Here is a 20,556-nt window from a genome sequence, read left to right as displayed (position 1 = left end):
GTAGAAAGAAATCTCCATTTAGTGTCTACTGAATAATTCCTTATTTTTAAGAGATAGGTTAAAGGAAAATTAAATTACCCCTTTTTATCTTTATGTGAAACAAGTTATAATATTTTCTTATAATTTCTATTTTATGAATTAATAATAGATATAGGAAGTGATGTAGCAAGGTCTAGTGATAGTATAAAATACATAATATTACAGTGGAAAATAAAATGTAAGTAATTAAACATCCTCCTCAGAAATATGTACAGACACACCTACACACACACACACACACACACACACACACACACACACACACATTTTGTATGCCAACACCTAAACTGGACACATTGTCCAGTTTAGATTTTGGCAAGTAGATGCTATATAAGTGTTGCAGAAGAAATCTCAGTAAGCAATTCAGTTTTGTAGGAATTAGTGTGAGATAAGATAATATTCAGGAACACTAGATGTCCCTCAACTCCACAGCTCTTTAATATACTTACATGGTGTATTATAGAAAAAGTCTGTTCCAAAGTGGCATCTTCATATCGTTGAGGAGAACTCATTATTTTAAAATCAGGTACAATTATATTCATTATAGCCCTTCTTAAAGCATTCATTTTATCAAAATAAGTATTTGATGCTCCAGTGCCACAAATTTATGCTCAGTTTGTTGTAAATTGTATCTTAGATGGTGAAAACTAAAAATATTACAATATAGCAATAAAAACATAAATTTTTCACATCTAAATTGGAATTGTTTTATCAGCCTCATTTTATCTAAAATTATTTTCATTTGTTGATGTCTTTTATTTATAACCCATTTGTAATATGTAATTCTGTTAGATTAATATAAGTAAATCAACTGGATTTTAATATAACAGCTATTATTTATAATTATAAAGAGTTATTAGTATACTGATGGCAAAATGATTTTTTAATTGTTGAATTCTGTTTTGAAATTCAGATGAGTAAATCTTCAAAATCAGATAGTAATGATATAATGAATTATTTTGTTAAATAAATTTATTTTTAAGGCTAAAAATTATTATTTTGGGAACAGGTGCCGTGGATTCAGGGTCCTCCTCCTCTTCCTCCTCTTCTAGTTTTGTGAATGGTGCTACCAGCAAAAACCTTCCAGCTGTACAGACTGTCGCTCCAATGCCAGAGGACTCGGCTGAAAACATGAGGTACACATCACTACCTGTTCATACTCATCTTACAACTCCATCCTCAAACATAGGGAAACAGTACACAGTAAATGCAAAGGTATAGTTATGAATTCTTGAGCAGGGCTAATTATGCATTTTGTGACTGCATTTCATAATTGTATTGTTCTGGTATTTTTAAAAGTCACTCACTATATTTCAGAGCCGAAACAGAGATCTTGAATGATGTTCAGACATGACTCTGCTGAATTTGTCATCCATTGTCCTATATAGCATGTTACTTGTTTCCAATACAGTAAAAAACGTGCACAAATGGTAACATGATAACATTGTGCATCTTTGCAGTGGTGATGAAAAGTTTAAAATATAGACTTTCAAAATAAATCTGCAAAGTTATATATAATATATATGTAATTGAATAAACAAACATTATCTTTTTTATTGTGCTGAATAGATAAAAATTTATGGTAGCACATCACAGAGCATTCCTAGAACAGACTAGTCCACAGTCTTAAATTACACACACAGGTGTGTGTGTGTGTGTGTGTGTGTGTATTCACATTTTAAATTCAAGAATTACACAAATACAGAGTATAAAAGCTCAGTGAAACAGTGAAAACACTCATGTTCCCATCACCCAAGTCAAGAAATAATGTTCCAAGTACCCCAGAAACCCCCACCTTGTGTTCCTTTTCCTGTCAGTAATCTTGCTCCTCTTCAGATTCATAACCCTGACTTTTAATACAAGGGTAGCTTTATCTTTTTTGAATTTTATGTAAATGAAATTGCACAGTATGTGTTTTTTATCTGTAGCGTCTTTTGTCCGGCCTTGTTTATGAGATTCATCCATGTTGCATGTAGTAATAGTTTATTTTTATTCCATTTTTATTCCTTTGTAGGTGGATACTAGAATTTATTAAACTATTTTACTGATGATGGGCATTTGGAATTTTCTAGGTTTAGACTATTACAGATAATGCTGCTTTTTACACAGTGATGCTGCTTGTACATTACTCTTGGGTGTGCCACACATTTATTTGCCTGCATATCTGATGGGTAAATAACATGGAGTAGAATTGCTGATCCATTTGATTGTGCATGTTCAGTTTTATTAGATAATGCCAAATAGTTTTCCAAAGTGGTTATGAAAGTTTAGTAACTCAGCAGCAACATATGAGAGTTCCTGTTTCTTCATATCTTTAATGGTACTTAGTACTGCCACTCATATTTTAGCCCTTTTGGTGAAAGTATTTCACTGTATTTATAGTTTGCATTTTCCTTGTGATTAATGGGGTTGAGCAACTTCTTACATATTTATTAGTCTTTTGGTTTTATTCTTTTGTATTTGCCTGTTGAAATCTCTTTCCCATTTTTAAAAATTGAGTTGTTTTTCTTCTTATTAGTAATTTTTAAGGTTCTTTATGCATTTGAAAATGGTCCTTTTGAAGATTTTATGTTTTATATATATCTTGTCCCATCCTGTGACTTTTCTGTTCATTTATATGAATCTGTTTGGGTCCACAGAAGTTGTAATTTTACTGAAACTCAATTTGTCAAGTCTTTTTTAGTGCTTTTTTGATTGTAGATGAAATTTTTGCCTACATTTTCCCCACCTTATCTCCTGGCCACTTTATTGTCTTTTATATTTATATGTACAGTCCATCAGAATTGAGTTCTGTGAATTTAATGAGGTAGGAGTAATATGGATGTCAGGATGAGCCAGCATCATTTATTTGAAAAACTCTTCCTTCCTTCCATCTCTGCCACTTTGTCACAAATCAAGTGCCCCCAAATGCTGGATTCTGATTTGCCACTCAGTTCTGCCTCATTTGCCTGTCTGTGTTTCCTTGTGCCATACTGTCATAATTAGCTTTAGGTTTAATAAAGATCAGTATCTGGTTGAATAAGATCTTTCTACCTTGTCCTTTTCTTTTTCAAATAAGTCTGAGGTATTCTTGGTACTTAGCATTTCTATTTAAAATTTAGAATCAGTTTGTCAGTATCCATATTAAAAAAATCTTGATGGAGTTTGGACTATGAATGGAATTCATACATCTATTGCAACTAAAGATCTATATTACATCTATAGATCTCCTTCAATATTGAAATTTTCAAGCTATGAGCATCATATATTCCTTCCATTTCTTTGTTTTTTAAAAAAAATTTTCCTAATAACAATATTTAGTTTTCCAGGTAGAAATTTACATGTTCCTATTTCATTTATTCTTAGGATTGTTTTAATATTTTGTATTTGTATCCTTTTTTTCTAGTTAGTTTTCAAATCAGTATTATTGAGACCATTTATTTATATTGTTTCAACTCAATAAAAATACTCATTTTGAGTGTACATTTTAATGTGTTTTGTTCCATTTATATACCTATATAACCACCCATCACCCCAGAAAGTTCACTTTTGCTCCCTATGTAATTCATTATCTTTACCTCAGGCAAACACTTATGTACTTTTTAATACTGTAACTTAAATTTGACTTTTCTAGGGTTTCATATAGATGGAGTCATACAGAATATACTTTTTTTTTGTTTCTGTCTTCTTTCACTCAGTTTCTGAGTTTCTGAGATTCATCCATATCTTTTTGTTTTCTGTGGACATTTAATATTCCATGGACATTTGAGTATAAGTCTTGGACATACATTCTTGGGTAAATAACTTAGAGTAAAATTCCTGGTTATATAGTAAGTATATGCTTATCCTAGTAAGAAACTGCTATTTTGCACAGTGGTTGTATTATATTATATTCTTGTCAACAATGTGTAAAAGTACCATTTTGTTCTCCATTCTTGTCAACACTGGTATTGTTAATCTTTTTAATTTAAGACTGTATAATGGCTGGGTAAGAATATCTCATTTGGTTTTATTTTCCATTTTCCTGATGATTAATGGTGATAAGGTTTTTTTTTTATGTGCTTATGGGTTATTGAAATCTTTTTTTTTTGATTGATTGATTGATCTTTATTTATTTATGTATTTACTACAGAACCAGTTTTTAAATTGTTAATCATTTACCTACATACCACTGTCTATCCTCCTTCCTTCCATCTCTTCCCTTTTTTCCTTCCTCTCTCTCCCTTTCTTTCATTTTTTTATTTTTTCTTTTATTTTCTCTGTCTTCTAATATTTCTTTTTTTTATTATTATGTTATGTTAATCACCATACATCATTAGTTTTTGTTGTAGTGTTCCATGATTCATTGTTTGCGTATAACACCCAGTGCTCCATGCAGTACGTGCCCTCTTTAATACCCATCACCAGGCTAACCCACCCCCCCACCTCCCTCCCCTCTGGAACCCTCAGTTTGTTTCGCAGAGTCCATAGTCTCTCATGGTTTGTCTCCCCCTCTGATTTCCCCCCCTTCGTTCTTCCCTTCCTGCTATCTTCTTCTTTTTTTTTTTTTTTTTTAACATATAATGTATTATTTGTTTCAGAGGTACAGGTCTGTGATTCAACAGTCTTACACAATTCACAGCACTCACCATAGCACATACCCTCCCCAGTGTCTATCACCCAGCCACCCCATCCCTCCCACCCCCCACCACTTTGCTCTTTAAAAAAAATTGGCTTGTTTTTCTTATTGAGTTGTAAGAGTTCTTTATATATTCTGAATATATATCCTCTGTCAGACTGCATAATTTTTCTGTTCCCTTTTATATTTTTATTTTGTTAGAAGTGTTAAGAACAGCAACTTTCTGATTTTGATAAAGTCCATTGTTTCAAAAAGTCTTTTCTGTTATGGTTTGTGCCTTTGTATCCTAAGAAATCTTTACCTACCCCAAAGTCATGAAGATATTCTTACATTTTCTTCTAAGATTGTAGTTTTTAGCTTTTATGATTAGGCCTGTGATCCATTTTCACTTAATTTTTACGCATATGGTTGGAAAAAAGTTGGGGTTTGTTTTTATTCATTTTTATATCAGTTTTTCAGCATAATTGAATTACCTTAGCACATTGGTTTAAAATCAGTTGACCACCTATGTGTGGATCTATATTTCTGGACTCCATACTGTTCCATGATCTATATGGCTATTCTTATGCCAATACCCTACTGTTTTCATTACTGGAGCTTTTTTTTTTTTTTTTTTAAACAGATTCCTAACCTGCTGTGGGTGCCTGTCACCTTGCCTTATTTTCTTTCTTTTTTTTTTTTTAAAGATTTTATTTATTTATTTGACAGAGAGAGACACAGCGAGAGAGGGAACACAAGCAGGGGGAGTGGGAGAGGGAGAAGCAGGCCTCCCATGGAGCAGGGAGCCCGATGCGGGGCTCGATCCCAGGACCCCGGGATCATGACCCGAGCCGAAGGCAGATGCCCAATGACTGAGCCACCCAGGTGCCCCATTACTGGAGCTTTATAGTAAATCTTCAAAGCAGGTGGTACAAGTTTTCTAACTCTGTACCTTTCTACAGTTGCTTTGATTGTCCTAGGTTATTTGCATTTTCATATATTATTTTAGAATTTGCTTGCACTTGACAGTTTCTAAAAAAAAAAGATGCTGCAATTTTAATTAGGATCGTGTTGAATCTTTAATTAAATTAAGGAGAATTGATGTCTTAATAATATTGAGTCTTCCAATCTATGTACATTGTCTATATCCATTCATTGAGATCTTTAATTTCTCTCAACAACTTACTGTAGTTTTCATTGTAAAGGTCTTATGCTTACTTTTGTCATTTTTAGTGTTTTTTTCATGTCTTTGATGATATTCTAATTAGATTTTTTACTTTAAATTTCCAATTTTGAATTAGAAGCCAAACAAAAAAGAGTCAATACTGTATGTCTCCATTTATACAAATGCAAATAAATTTATCTTAACACAGAGTAAATTGATGATTGCCTGTGTCAGTTATACCTCAGTAGTGCTAAAAAAATGAAAGATATTAATTGGGTGTTTATTGTGTATAGAAAGAGAATTTATTTTTGTATATTTGACTTTATGTCCTGCAGCTTTGCTTAATCCACTTAATTTTAGTAGACTGTGGTAGTTTAGAACTTTTCTCAACTCAATAATTATAATACTAGTTGTAGAATCCTTATTATTTGCAATGTGTAAGATAGTGTCATTTGTAGTTTTAGTGATTTTTATCCTTAAGTGTTTGAGAATTCACCAGTGGAGCCACATCTAAATGGAATTTTCTTTATGGGAGGGTTTTAAATTACAAATTAAGGTTCTTTAATGGATAAATGACTATTCAGATTTTCATTTTGGGGAGGTTTGGGGGGTTTTTTTGCATCAGTTTTGGTCATTTGTGACTTCTAGGAATTTAGCCATCTTATCTAAATGGTTGGATTAATTGCCATAAGGTTTTTATATTTTATTATTTTAAAATATTTGTAGGGTTCCTGAGTGGCTCAGTTGGTTAAGCATCTACCTTCAGCTCAGGTTTTGATCCTGGGCTCCTGGGATGGAGCCCCACATTGGACTTCCTGCTCAGTGGGAAGTCTGCTTCTCTCTCTCCTTCTGTCTCTCCCTCAGCTCATGTTCTCTTTCTCTTGCTCACTCTCTCTCAAACAAGTATTTTTTAAAATAAAATATTTTTAGGATCGCTAATGATGTTCTGTCTTTCATTCAAGATTTTGTTAATTTATGTCTTTTTCTCATTTTATCATTATTAAAATAGCTACTGATTTTTCGATATTAGATTTTTTCCAGAAATTAGCTATTAGCTTCCTTTATTTTTTTTTCTGTTTTCGATTACACTGAATTCTTTTATTAACTCCTTTTCATTATTTGAGGCTTACTTGCTTTTCTCTTTCTAGATTCTTAGGATGGAAACTTAGATTAGGAGTGTATAAGGTATGGCCCATGGGCTAAATTGCTTGCCACCAGTTTATATTAAAAATAAACTTTTGTTGGTATATAGTCACATCGTTTGTTTATAATTCGCTTATGATTGCTTTCACATTACAGTGGCAGAGTTAAGTTGTTGTAACCTCTGTATAGTATTGCCTAAAAACTTAAAATATTTACTATCTTACCCTTTAGAGAAAACATTTGCTGAACCCTTGCTTAGATCATTGATTTTAGATCTTCTTTTCTAATATGAGCTTTTAAAGCCACAACTTTTCCTTAAAGGAGTGTTTTACCTGTATCTAACAAATTTCATTATAATGTTTTAATTTTCATTCAATATTTTTTCTACATTTCCCTATAATTTCTTTTTTGACTCATAGGTTTTTCAGAGGTACATTTTGAAATTGACCTTTTCTCAGTTAAACATAATGCTGTGAGATCCGTCCAACTTGTTCAATAGGTTCTTCCATTTGTATTTCTTAGTAGTGTTCCATGGTATGAATATATGACAGTTCATTCAACCATTCATCCATTAAAGGACATTTAGTTTTTTTCCCAGTTTTTGGCTTTTATGAGAAAGAGCTGCAGTGAACATTTTTGTTGTAATCATAAGTTTTCATTTCTCTGGAATAAGTGCTCAAGAGTGAGATTACTGAGCTTTATGGTAAGTACCTCATTAGTTTTATTTAAAAAAAAAAAACAACTTCTACCAGCAATGTATACATAGTCCAGTTTCTCTTCATTTTTACCAACATTTGGTATTGTCTTTTTTTTTTTTTTTAATCATTCTGGTAGGTAGGTACTGATATTTCATTGTGGTCCTAATTTGTGATGTTCTAATGGATGATTCTGAACATCTTTTTCTGTGCTTTTTGTATCGGTATTGAAAGGCTTCTTCATTGAAATATCTGTTCATGTTTTTTGCCCATTTCATAATTGGATTGCTTTCTTAATTTTAAGCCTTGAGAGTTCATCATATTTTCTAAATACTAGTCCTTTTTCAGAAATATGGTTTGCAGTGGTTTTCTTGCACACTGTGGCTTCTTGTTTCATCCTTTTAATAGGGTCTTTGGCAGAGGAAAACTGCATTTTTGTTGTAGTCTACCTTACCATGCTGTCATGTCTAAGAATTCTTACCCCCTCTAAGTCCTAAATATTTTCTCATATGTTTTCCATAGAGTTCCGTGGCTTCATAAACAGTTTCACTTTTAAGTCTGTGACCCATATTGAACTAATTTTTGTATAAGGTGTGAGTGAGATATATATTGAGGTTTATATTTTTGAGTATGATTGTTCAGTTGCTCAAGCACTATTTATTCAAAAAGCTATTCCTCCTTATGAGGCATGGTTTTAAGGTATTTTAAAGCAAGTCTAGAGTGGCCTTTATTCCTGGGCTAATTTTGTCACACCAAGAAAGTGTGCTGGGATTTCTCCTGAATGCTCAGTGTATTTAGTGAGGTCTTTCCATTCTGGCTGGAAGGAACACACACTTCTCAGTCCTGTGTGAACTATAGGAAATGTTTGTGTTATAGCTCCTTCGTAATTGCTCTTTCCTCAGAATTTGTTCTAATTCTAACCTTGGGAGCTTTCAGGTGTCACATACATAGATTGTTATTCAGGAAAAGACTCTGATTATTGGAATTATTTCTCTTTATAACTCTTTCCTCTTGGGGATTCTGTCCTCCAAATTCTATTCACCTTGGCCTGCCTGAACTACGGTTTTAGTCTTGTCAACTCAGAACAGTTGCTGGATTCTGTCTTTGCCCTAATAAGGAAAATATGCAAGAAACCTGAATGATGGTGGGAATCATTTCATTTTTTTTTTCTTTCCTTGGGGTTTATGGTCTTGTGCTACTTGTGTTGTCTGAAAATAGTTGTTCTCTGTATTTTGTATAATTTTCTAGTTAATAATGTGGGAGGTAATTCTAAACCATCTTATTCCTTCAAGGTGAAAAATTGAATTTGACATTTTTATGCTGTAAATTATTTCTTTTATAGATTTCATTTTTTAATTGTTTGAAGGCATATATAATCCATTTTGGTATATTGAACTAATATCTTAAAACTTTTAACTACTTATTATTCCTCATTATTTATCTATGATTCTTTCTAAATAAATATGTATATACACAGTCATTTCATCTTAGAATATTGACAGTTTTATCCCCTGTTGTAATCTTTACACCTTTTTATTTCTTTTCCTTGTCTTATAGTACCACCTAGTACCTCCAATGCAATTTTCTATAAAAGTGGTTAGAAAAAGCGTTCTTTTCTTCATCTCAGATGGAAGGCTTTGAACATCATTAATTATGATGCCTCCTATCTTACCATAGATACTTTTATCAAATATAAGACATCTCTTGTGTTCATAATTAACCAAGAGTTGCTGTGATTATGTGTCTTGAATTTTATTGTATTTTTTTATTTAATTTTTTGCATACTCCTTTTTCTGCTAAATGTGGTCTATGACATTGATTTATTTTTTAAATGCTAAACAAATCTTGAATTCCTGGAAGAAATCAACTTGGTTTTTAATTGTAAAAGCAGTTTTTTCTCTGGAAAGTTTATGTAAGATTATTGTTTTTTTGTTTGTTTTTTTTTCTAAAATATTTCACAAGCAAAGACATCTGATCCTGGATCTCCTCTTTTGGGAAAGTTTTTAAATTAAAATTTCAATTTAATAGGTGCAGGTCTCCCCAGATTTTCTATTTTGTCTTGTGTCAATTTTGGAAGGTTCTGTTGGCATAAAGTAGTTCATACTATTCCCTTATTCTTTTAACATTCCTGTAATCTGTAAGAAATTCCCTCCTTTTTGTTCCTTAATATTCATTATTTGCATCTGCTTTCTTTTTGGCTGTTTTCCTTCCTTCCTTCCTAGTCTTGGTAGTGATTAATCAATTTGATTCATATTCCTAATGAAACATTCACTAGAGAGAAGTAACAAGAAACTGTGAGGTTGAGGGTTATACATTATTATTACTATTTTATCCTTAATGCAGTGGTTCTGAAACACCCACCTGCAACAGAGTCACATGGAAGGCTTGTTAAAACATAGATTGCTGGGTCCCACCCCCAGAGTTTTGATTCAGTGTATCTCTGGACTGTGAGAAGTCCCAAGATCTGTGGTCAGCAAGCTGGAAATTCAGGAAAGCCAATGTATATATCCAGTCCAAATCTAAAGGCCTGAGAACCAGAAAAGCTGATGGTATACGTTCCAGTCTGAAAGCTGGCATGCTCAAGACCCAAGAAGAGCCAATGTTTTTGTCTGAGTCCGAAGGCTAGAAAAGATCAGTGTTCCTGCTCCCAACTGTCAGGCAGGAGGAGCTTCCTCTTACTCAGCCTTTTGTTCTACTCATGTCTTCCGTTGAATGGATGAGGCTTATCCGTATTAGGGAGGTCTAGCTGCTTTAGTTAGTCTTCCCATTCAAAATGTGAATTTCAACCAGAAACACCCTAACAGACACACCCAGAGAAGTATTTGACCAAATATCTGTGGACTCTGTGGTCCAGTTAAGTTGATGCGTAAAATTAACCATTACACTAAGTGGCCTTGATGCTGCTGGTCCTAAGAAAACACTCTGAGAAACAGTGTTTTAAATAATCATCCTTCAGGGTATTATGCTGAGCGAAATAAGTCAAACAGAGAAAGACATGTATCATATGACCTCACTGATATGAGGAATTCTTAATCTCAGGAAACAAACTGAGGGTTGCTGGAGTGGGGGGGGGTGGGAGGGATGGGGTGACTGGACACTGGGGAGGGTATGTGTTCTGGTAAGCGCTGTGAATTGTGCAAGACTGTTGAATCTCAGATCTGTACCTCTGAAACAAATAATGCAATATATGTTAAGAAAGAAAAAAAGAAGAAGAAGAATGTAGCAGGAGGGGAAGAATGAAGGGGGGGAAATCGGAGGGGGAGAAGAACCATGAGAGACAATGGACTCTGAAAAACAAACTGAGGGTTCTAGAGGGGAGGGGGTTGGGAGGATGGGTTAGCCTGGTGATGGGTATTGAGGAGGGCACGTTCTGCATGGAGCACTGGGTGTTATGCACAAACAATGAATCATGGAACACTATATCTAAAACTAATGATGTAATGTATGGGGATTAACATAACAATAAAAAAATTTAAAAAAAAATAATCATCCTTCAGATTGCAACATTAATTCTTAGTTTATGTAAGTCCTCTTCCTGGACAATGCATGGAAGTTAGTATAGTTTAACTTCATTTACCCCCAATTTTGCAAACATACTTGAACACATGTATACATGTTTGTGTGCATATAAATTTTAAACCCCACACAGAATATAATTACCATTTTGTTCGTCAACGTCTATTTAGATTTACCCAAATGTTTATTTTTTGTTGCTCATCATTTCTTTTTGAAAGTCTGATTTCCATCTGGTATTGTTTTCCTTCTTCTTCTTTTTTTTTTTTTAAAGATTTTATTTATTTATTGTGTGTGAAAGAGAGAGAAAACAAGCAGGGGGAGTGGCAGGCAGAGGGAGAAGCAGGCTCCCTGCTGAACAAGGAGCCCAATGCAGGACTCAATCCCAGGACCTTGGGATCGTGAACTGAGCTGAAGGCAGATGCTTAACCAACCGAGCCACCCAGGCATCCCCGTCTTCCTTCTTCTTGAAGAACACCTTTTAGTATTTCATTTAGTGTAGGCCTCCCACTTATGAATTCTCTTAGTTCTTATTTGACTAAAACTCTTTGATATTCACCTTCATTTTTTTTTAAGGATATTTTTAGCCAGTATAAATTTTAGGTTGGCATTTGTTTTCTTTTAGTGCATTGAAGATATTCAGCTATTTTTGGCTTTTGTTTCTTTCTGTGCTTTCTTTACTTTTTTTTGCCTTTAAAAAAAATAACTTCCAGTCTTATTGCTATTTCTGTGTTCCTCCCCTGTCTTCCCTACCATTGCTATCTGCTTTTAAGATTGTCTGTATCTTTGGTGTTTAACAGTTGTACTATGATGTACTCAGGCTCTGTGGTTTTTCTTTGTATTTATGTAGTGTGGGCTTTGTAGAGCTTCTCAAATATGAAATTCAATGACTTTTATTAGTGGCTAGAAAATTCTTAGCCATTACTTCTTCAAATGTTCCTTCTGACTCATTCTATTCTTTTCTTAGGACTTGAATTATACATATATCATATACATACCATATATATTTCTTTATTATCTCTTTATGCATATTCTCTCTGTGTGTGTCTCTCTCTCTGTCTCTGTCTCACTCTCTAATTCTGAGTATTTTTTAAATCTTAGTCCACTTTACTGATTCTCTCTTCAGTTGTTTCCAATCTTCTATATTCTTAATTTCAATTTTTTGGTAAGTACTAGAATTTCCATTTGATTTTTTTAGTTTTTCTCTCCCAATTGTCCATCTCATCTATAATTTTCAAGAATATATGAGAAATAGGTACTCTAAAGTCTTTGTTTCATTATTTGGCTTCTGGACTATCTATATGATTTTGTGTTTCTCTTGGTATTTGATAATATATTTTTCTCTACTTTAATGTCTTTTGTTTTTATTCTAGTGTGAAGAACCTAGTATATGAAAGCGTATAAAGGTACAAAATGGTGGATTTTCCCAGAAAAAAAAATTAAATTTGCCTCTGGTAGGCACAAACAATTGTAGATGACATAATGTAGTCAAGGTTATAGGGCTAGTCTTTTTCTAGTTTACCATCCTCTAGGGTGTAATTCTTCAGGGTCCCAACTTGAATCATATGAGTTTTTCTAAGCTCTCCCTGCCTTTGGTGGATCCTGAACTTTAGTTTTTCCCCATAAGTTTGTTAAAATTATGTTCAACTGCTGACTCATTGAACTGCTTCTTTTAAACCATGTCCATACGAAAAAATGGCCCAAATGCCAAAATCACCTCTTTTAGGATTTCTTTTTAGGGATCATGGTCAAATAATTGGTCCCTATCTTAACACTTCATTGCCCTTAAAGAGGTATTTTTGTTTTGGCTTGGTTTTTGTCTAGTTTTGGTCTCAGCAGGAAAATCAGCTGATTACTAACAGTGGAAATCCAAATTATGTCTCTAGAGCTAGTTTGTTTATTATCCTATATTAAATTGAGTATAAACATTGAAATGCCTTAGTTTTTCTTTTTAATCACTACTTTCAACTAGATTATGTCATATCCATTTATTTTGTCCCTTAATTACATCATGGAGAAATTTGATTTTCTTGTAATCTTCAAGTTATAAAAAAAAATTAGTCAAGTATAATGTAAATTCTAATATGTCCTCCAATAAAAACCTCTTCAGTTCCTTTCTCTGGCTCTCTTCATATTAGGGTTTTAATGACAATTCTCTTTCCTACCTTTTCTTTAAACTTATCTATAATTTTATATATATTTTTTAAAGATTTTATTTATTTATTTGACAGAGAGAGAAAGAGAGCACAAGTAGGCAGAGAGGCAGGCAGAGGCAGAGGGAGAAGCAGGCTCCTCTCTGAACAGAGAGCCCGACGTGGGGCTCAATCCCAGGACCCTGGGATCATAACCTGAGCCAAAGGCATATGCTTAACCGACTGAGCCACCCAGGTGCCCCTATAATTTTATTTTTAAAGCAGGGTTTTCTTAGTGTGTCGGTGGACCCAGCTTTTATTTTTTTTAATCAATTTGACAATGTGTACTTTAATTGATGTTTCTATAGAATTTACATTTAATGTTATTATTGATATGGTTGCATTAATATTATCAGCTTGCCACTTGTTTTCTAAAAACTGTTATTTTTCATCTTTTACTTTCTTTTTCTTCCTATGCCTTCTGTTGGATTGAAAGAGTATTTTTTGTATCATTTCATTTTCTCTCCAATATTGGCTTATTGTTTATTTATCTTTAAAACATTTTCAGAATTGCCCTAGAGTTTACAATATAAATCTTTAAATTATTATAGTCTTTAATAGTGTTATACTGTTTCATGTGTAGTATAAGATTCTTATAATGGTTTACTCTTAATTACTCTTTCTCATCCTTTGTATTAATGTTGTCATGTTTTACTTCCATGTGTCTTTTTAAGAAACAGCACATCACTATTTTTTGCTCTGTAATGTCCAGTATCTTTAGAGCAATTAAGACTAAATGAATATTATATTTACTCTCAATTGTCATTTCCAGCACTCTTAATTTGTCTGTATAGATATAAGTTTATGTCAGATATTACTTTCCTTATACTTGAAGAGCGTCTTCTAAAAGTTCATGTAGTGCAAGTCAAATATATGAATTCTCTTAGTTTTTGTTTCTTTGGAAAAGTTACTTACCTTCATTTTTGAAAGATTTTGGGTTTTGTTTTTTTTTTTTTGGCGAAGTATAGCATTGTGGGCTGATATTTTTTTAAATGGATTTGAAATAGCCACTGTCTTCTGGCCTGCCTACTTTCTAGTGAGAATGTCATTCTTACCTTGTTCCTCTTTGTGTAATTAATCTTTATTCTCCAATAGCCTTCTTCAAATTTTCTCTTTATATTTAGGTTTCAGTAGTTTATTATGTCAAATATTGGTTATTAATTAATTTTTGTTCTACTTGTTTTCTGAGCTTCTTACAACCATGGTTTGAGGAACTTTATCATTTTTGGAAAATTCTTACTCATTATCTCTTAACATACTTCTTCCCCATTTTCTCTCTGTCCTTCTATTAGTTTTTTATTGCTACCATAATAAATTGCCACAAATTTAGCAGCTTAAAACAATACTAATTTATTACGTCATAGTTCTATAGGTTAAAAGTCCAACAGGTCACACCGGGCTAAAATCCCAGTGTTTGCAGGGCTGCATTCCTTATTGGGGGTTTGGAAGTAAACCAGGTTCATTCAGATTGTTGGCAGAATTCAGTGCCAGGCAGCTATAGAATGATGGTTCTGTTTATTTGCTGGTTGTCATTCCGGGACTGCCCTCAGCTCCTAGAGGCCTTTTTCTAGTCCTTGCATATGACCCCTACATTCAGGACCAGTGACAATGTATCATATTCTCCTCACACTTGGGACTTCTCTGGCTTCCCCTTCTGTGATAATAGCTTTTATGCCTTTCTCTTCTGCTATATCTCTCTGACTCCACTGAGAGAGTTTTCTGCTTTTTAGGGCTCATGTGATTACACCGGGCCCACCTACATAATCCAGGATAATCTCCCTGTGTTAGTGTTCAAAATGTGAATTTCACTTTTAGAGTCCCTTTTGCCATATCACATAGCCTACTCACAAATTCCAGGGATTATGCTTTAGGGACCTTTGGGCAACCATTATTTGACATACCACATTTCTACTTCTGGGATTTTAATGACATTTATGTAAGACTATTTGATACTCTTCCATAGTTCTTAAGTGCACTTGCAAACACACTCTTTTCTCTCTCTCCCTCTCTGTCATTATATACATATTCTTTTATTCTTTTTTTGTTTCAACATGCCTGTTTTTATTGACCTAACTTCAAATTCATTTATTCTTCCTTAACTTTATTGAGTCTATTGATAAGCCTATTGAAGGCATTATTATCTCTTTTACTATATTTTTTATTTCTAGCATTGTTTCTTTTTTACAGTTTTTTACTTTGTGCTAAAATTCCCCATCTGTTTATGCATGTGGACTTATCTTTTTAACTATTAATTAACTCTTAATATGTTAATCATAGTTATTTTAAATTCTTTGATAGTTCTAAAACATGGTTTATCTGTGATTCTCATTCTATCAGTTTGTGATTCTGACTTTGTCAGTTTATCTTCTTTGTATGTCTTACACGTTTTGGTTGAAAGCTGGTCATTATATAGAGGATAGTAATAACTGAAATTCATGGTATTTATTCTGGAAATGGGCTTGCCTCTTATGCTGGGCCTTTAATGTTGTAGGTTAAGTCATTCTACCCAGGAGTTGAGCTAGGTTTGTGTCTTCTTGTTTTAGTTACTCTCAGTGCACCACATGCCTTAAATTCTTCTACTTGTACCTTGTCTTTATCTAGGGGTTGGTTTGTCAGATGTTTAACTCAGTGTTCCCTATTCTACCCTGATTTTTAGGATTTCCTTTAATCAAACATTTTAATGAGGTTCTCTGCACTGTGCCGCCTTTTACAATAGTAGTCTGCTGTTATTTGCTATTGGGTACTTGCAAGCCCAGTGTTCGGTGGACATGGAGTTGTTTCCTATTGTTTTGATTCAAACTTGGTTTTAGGCAGGTATTGCCCTCAGTCTTGGAAGTCATATTTTCCACTGATCCTGCCCATTTCCAAGTGGTTGGAGAATCTCTGATTATTAGGACTCAGGATGTTTTCTGCCCTCCCTCAGAATAGAGATTTTTCTGTTCCCTTTCTCCAGCTGCAAAAGACTCTCTCTGGTACCCTGGAAGTGACAGGGTTTGCTGTCCTTTTCTAAGATGTAGAAGGCCTTTGTTCCATAGAGGTTATGGGGAAGAAGGAGCAGGCAGGGCTTTGTGTCTTTTCTGCAACAGTCACTGTTCCCCTCCCTTAGCCTGCAGCAGTGAAGGAAGTTTCTCAGTTCTCCATGCTGCCCCCAGTCTCTCTCATGAGTAATGGTGAGGTTTGTGGAGAAGAGCCTGCAAATTACTGCAAACTCCCCTTGTGCTTGCAGCTCTGAAGATTTTATTCTCTCACATTAGCTTACACTTGGACTTGAGCAATTTATTAAAAGCATTAGCTGATTTCTTCTTACCAGTTTATGTGGTACCCATTGTTTCTTCCTCCTCCGTTCTGCCCCAGTGAAGCAAGTTCTTCATTCCTATCTTGTCTCCTTGTCTCTTCATTCCTTCTTGTCTGTCTTTCTTCAGATTTCAAGGCTAGTTGGTTGCCCTGCAACCTCAGCTCTCTGATGGGTCCTAGCAGCGTTATAATTCTGTAGATTATCTGTCTTCTTCTTGTGATTAGTGTAGGGGTGACCATTTCTAGCTTTCTGCATCTTAAATGGAAGTTCTCTATTTTTTTTTTTTGAAGTCTGAATTCCTAACTCATGATTTTTCAATTTGTATTTTCAAAAAATATCATGTGAACCAAGTACTATACTAAAAACACTCATCAACAGACTACAACCCCAGGAAATATATTCTCAGAACACTGTATACAGGCAGTTTATTGGAGAATGTTCTCAATCACATCACCTATAAGGAAGTGAGATAGAAAGATTGGTCCAAGGAAAAGTGATGCAATTGTAAGGGAAGCTGTAGGCCATTCTGTGGGAAAACTCTAAAACTGGAAAGGCCCTGACGTATCCTCAACTGAATCAAGGGAACTGGGCCTTTCTATCTCTTCCTTCACTGGTGTTTGAATGCAGAGTGTTCCTGGTAAGGTGACTTAACTTCTGGCAAGACAGGACCCTTCTTGGGGAGGGATTTAACTATGAACCACTACCCAGCAGTCCTCCTAAGATCTCGTGAGAACCAAGGGTCTCTATCCTAAAGGGGGATCTCGGTACACCACCATACCTACCATGTTAAAATAGTTTTTATCACATATTACATTTGTTATTTACTAGGAAAAGTTTTATTATTTCAACTTTTATATCACCTGTTTGAAATACAATTAGCCTTACTCTTTATATCACTAAGTCTGTTATTCTGTCTCAGTTAAATGACATATATCCTTATATCCTGACTTTATAGTTAATTTTTATATTTTATTTGACTAGTTGACTAGAAAGGAGGAATTTTTCCATTTCAGTTTGTTTGTTTTCTTTCTGTCTAAAACACATCTAATTAACAATTTCCCAACATACACTTCATAAAAAGCTTTTATACTTATCTAAAGACATTCCAGCATTACATTTCCTAAAACTTGAAAAGTGTGTATTTGGAATTTAGTTTACCATATAGAGTAAACTTCTTACATGCAAAAGAATTCTATTTAGGTTTCATTTCTTAGTCTGCTGTAAGTTCATCTATTTTCTTCACCTGTATTCATGCACTTGAAAATATATGTGATTCTTTTAAAAAAGAACAAAGAGAAAATGTCAGTTTTTTATTTAAAAGATCATGAGGAAGTTAGGTAAGCAAGAATTTTTTTCAGCTTCATGTTTTGATTAGTGTAACCATAAAAAGTTATAGTTGAGAAAAACTGTTCAACAGTATGTCATAGGATTCCAGAATCTCAGATTCAGGATGCATTTACTCATCAGCTATCTAATCTGTTAAATTATATTTCAGGGATGCCTGGGTGGCTCAGTTGGTTGAGTGTGCGACTCTTGACTCTTGATTCAGCTCAGGTTATGATCTCAGGTCATGAGATCGAGCCCCTGTTCGGGCTCCACGCTAAGCATGGAACTGCTTAAGATTCTCTCTCCCTCTCGCTCTGCCTCTCCCCTCTGCTCGTGCTTGGTCTCTCTTAAATATATATATATATTTCACATTAGAAACTTAGTGAAAGCTAAACAAAATATTTTAAGTCACTGTTTGTCATTTCCTAGTCATAGTATGTAGCCAAATAAGAATTTAACTTTACAATTTATAGTTTTGCTGTCATTAATATTCTCCTAATCTTTTCTTTTTATCTAAGTTTACTTAAGCAAATCACTTCACTTACTTATGCATGTATTTCCTAATTTACCCAGGAACATTTGATTAATGAAATCTGTTGTGGAATTCACTAGTGTAATAATTTCCTTTATAACTGAGCTGTCTTTTATGTACATTGCTTAAAGTTACGTAATTATTTTCATTCTAGATTTTATTGTTATATATAACCATTTTATATGATTTAAGAAATGAAGAAACTTAAGAACTTAAATGTATCAAATTAAAGTATTAAGTTTTATTATATTTATGACATGCTAAGGACCTAGGAGAATACAAAATACTAAAACCAAAAGTAAGAATTATAACTTCATTAAGTGGCACAAGTGTAAAGGAGTTTATTAAAATAGGACTCACAACATAAGCAGTGTCCTAAATGAAAGTAAAATTATTGTGTTTTTCTAGAGTTCTTAAGGATATAACATTTGAAAATAATCAATACTTTGTAGTGAAACATTTATGAGGAGATTAATTTAGAAAATGAGACAAAAATCTTACTTTTTTCTGCTGATTAATTTATTAATAATCTCCTTGGCCTTTGATATGTCCTGAGGTCAGTTATATTTGGCAAGATTTGAGAATAATTGCAACCATGGGTTTTCATACATTTTTTCCATACATTTTTTTCTATCTATCTTTATTCATAAAATTTCTTAAAACTGTAAATCTCTGTAAATGAGATTTTCTTAATATAAGTAAAAGCCAATACGTAATTGTGATTTTTAAAACCATAATATTAAAACTCTTGTGTTTTAAATTTAAATTTTAACCCAGGCATTAACACTTTAAATTTAAATTTCATCTAAAGCATTATTATCTTCTTTGAATATTTTGTTTTTATTGTTGGAGAATTTGTGAGAGTGGTTGATAAATTACCCAACTTGCAACAGTAGTTTTTGTCATGGAAATCGGTAATTCTCTTTCTTAAAAGAATTTGCACTTTTAACTATCAAGAAAAATAGCCAATGTCAAAATAACATCATAAGCATCATTAATGTGACTGAAGGGAATGAAAAAAAAATTGAGTAGGGAGAGGGGAATGAGAAACTTGAGAGAATGCATTTCAGCCTGGAATTGGAAAATTTAGGGCCCAAGAACTTTCCTAAATACTAAGAAGTTGCTAGAGTGTTGAGATTATGAATCTCACTCAATACTATGTAGGGCAAATTACCTGTGTACTGTACCTTCAAATTTTTTTGTGCATAAAATATCTTATACTTGAATAAATGAAAATAAGCTTTCAAATAAAACTGAAAAATTATTACTTACTCTTTTCCCTAAATCAAGTAAAATATGCTAATTTTTATTACAAAATAATTTGCCAAAGAACCTTGTTTTCTGGTAGTTATTACATGTGCTATTTAAAAAAATTATATTCAAAATGAAGAGAATAATTCATTTATTTTCATAGGACATAAGGCTAAGGAGTTCTCTTGTGTTAAAGTGTTTTATTTATTTATTTTTTACATGTTAACATAAATTTTCAGGTATATCTTGAGAAAAGGGAGTTTTACATTGTGCCCTTCTCTCAGATGAGAATTGAAATACCAGTATTTTTTTTTTTTTTTTTGTAATTGGTGCTTCTTTGCCTGGTGATAGAGGAGGGTATTAAGCTTGAGATCTACATTTATATCATGTTCTTTGAGAATTTAAATTGTGTAAAGATGAAGATCACGTACTCTTATCCGATGTTTACTTTCCTTTAAAATACACTGTGTGGAATCTATAAATATTAATGACAGCAACAACAAAAACCTGTCCATTTCCTTCACTGTAGAAAAGTGATGGTGAAACTTTTCCACTTAGAATAGGCTGTTGTTTGCCAACAACATGGGTAGACCTGGAGGGTATAATGCTCAGTGAAATAAGTCAGTCAGAGAAAGAGAAATACCATACAATTTCACTCATATGTGGAATTTAAGAAACAAAACAAATGAACAAAGGAAAAAAGAAACAAAACAAAAAAGCGGACTTTTAACTATAGAGAACAAACTGATGGTTACCAGAGGGGAAGGGGATGGGGGGAAGGGTGAAATAGAGATGGGAATTAAGGGTACAGTTATCATGATGAGCACTG

At 33.4% G+C, this 20,556-nt stretch overlaps 1 protein-coding gene across 4 annotated transcripts in view; it reads left to right on the top strand.

Annotated features, from left to right (window-relative positions):
• NBEA (neurobeachin) overlaps positions 1-20,556 on the top strand; it is a 694,224-nt gene that overhangs the window by 288,512 nt on the left and 385,156 nt on the right. For all 4 annotated transcript variants that reach the window (XM_078070461.1, XM_078070460.1, XM_078070459.1 and 1 more), the window contains one exon: positions 1,049-1,175. In XM_078070461.1, coding sequence (XP_077926587.1) covers positions 1,049-1,175 — 127 coding nt within the window. The remainder of the gene's footprint in view (positions 1-1,048; positions 1,176-20,556) is intronic.

This window comes from Halichoerus grypus, chromosome 4 (assembly GCF_964656455.1).
Source record: "Halichoerus grypus chromosome 4, mHalGry1.hap1.1, whole genome shotgun sequence".
Taxonomy (NCBI): Eukaryota; Metazoa; Chordata; class Mammalia; order Carnivora; family Phocidae; genus Halichoerus; species Halichoerus grypus.
Note: the sequence above shows the minus strand (reverse complement) of the source record. Positions and strands in the feature narration are given on the sequence as shown.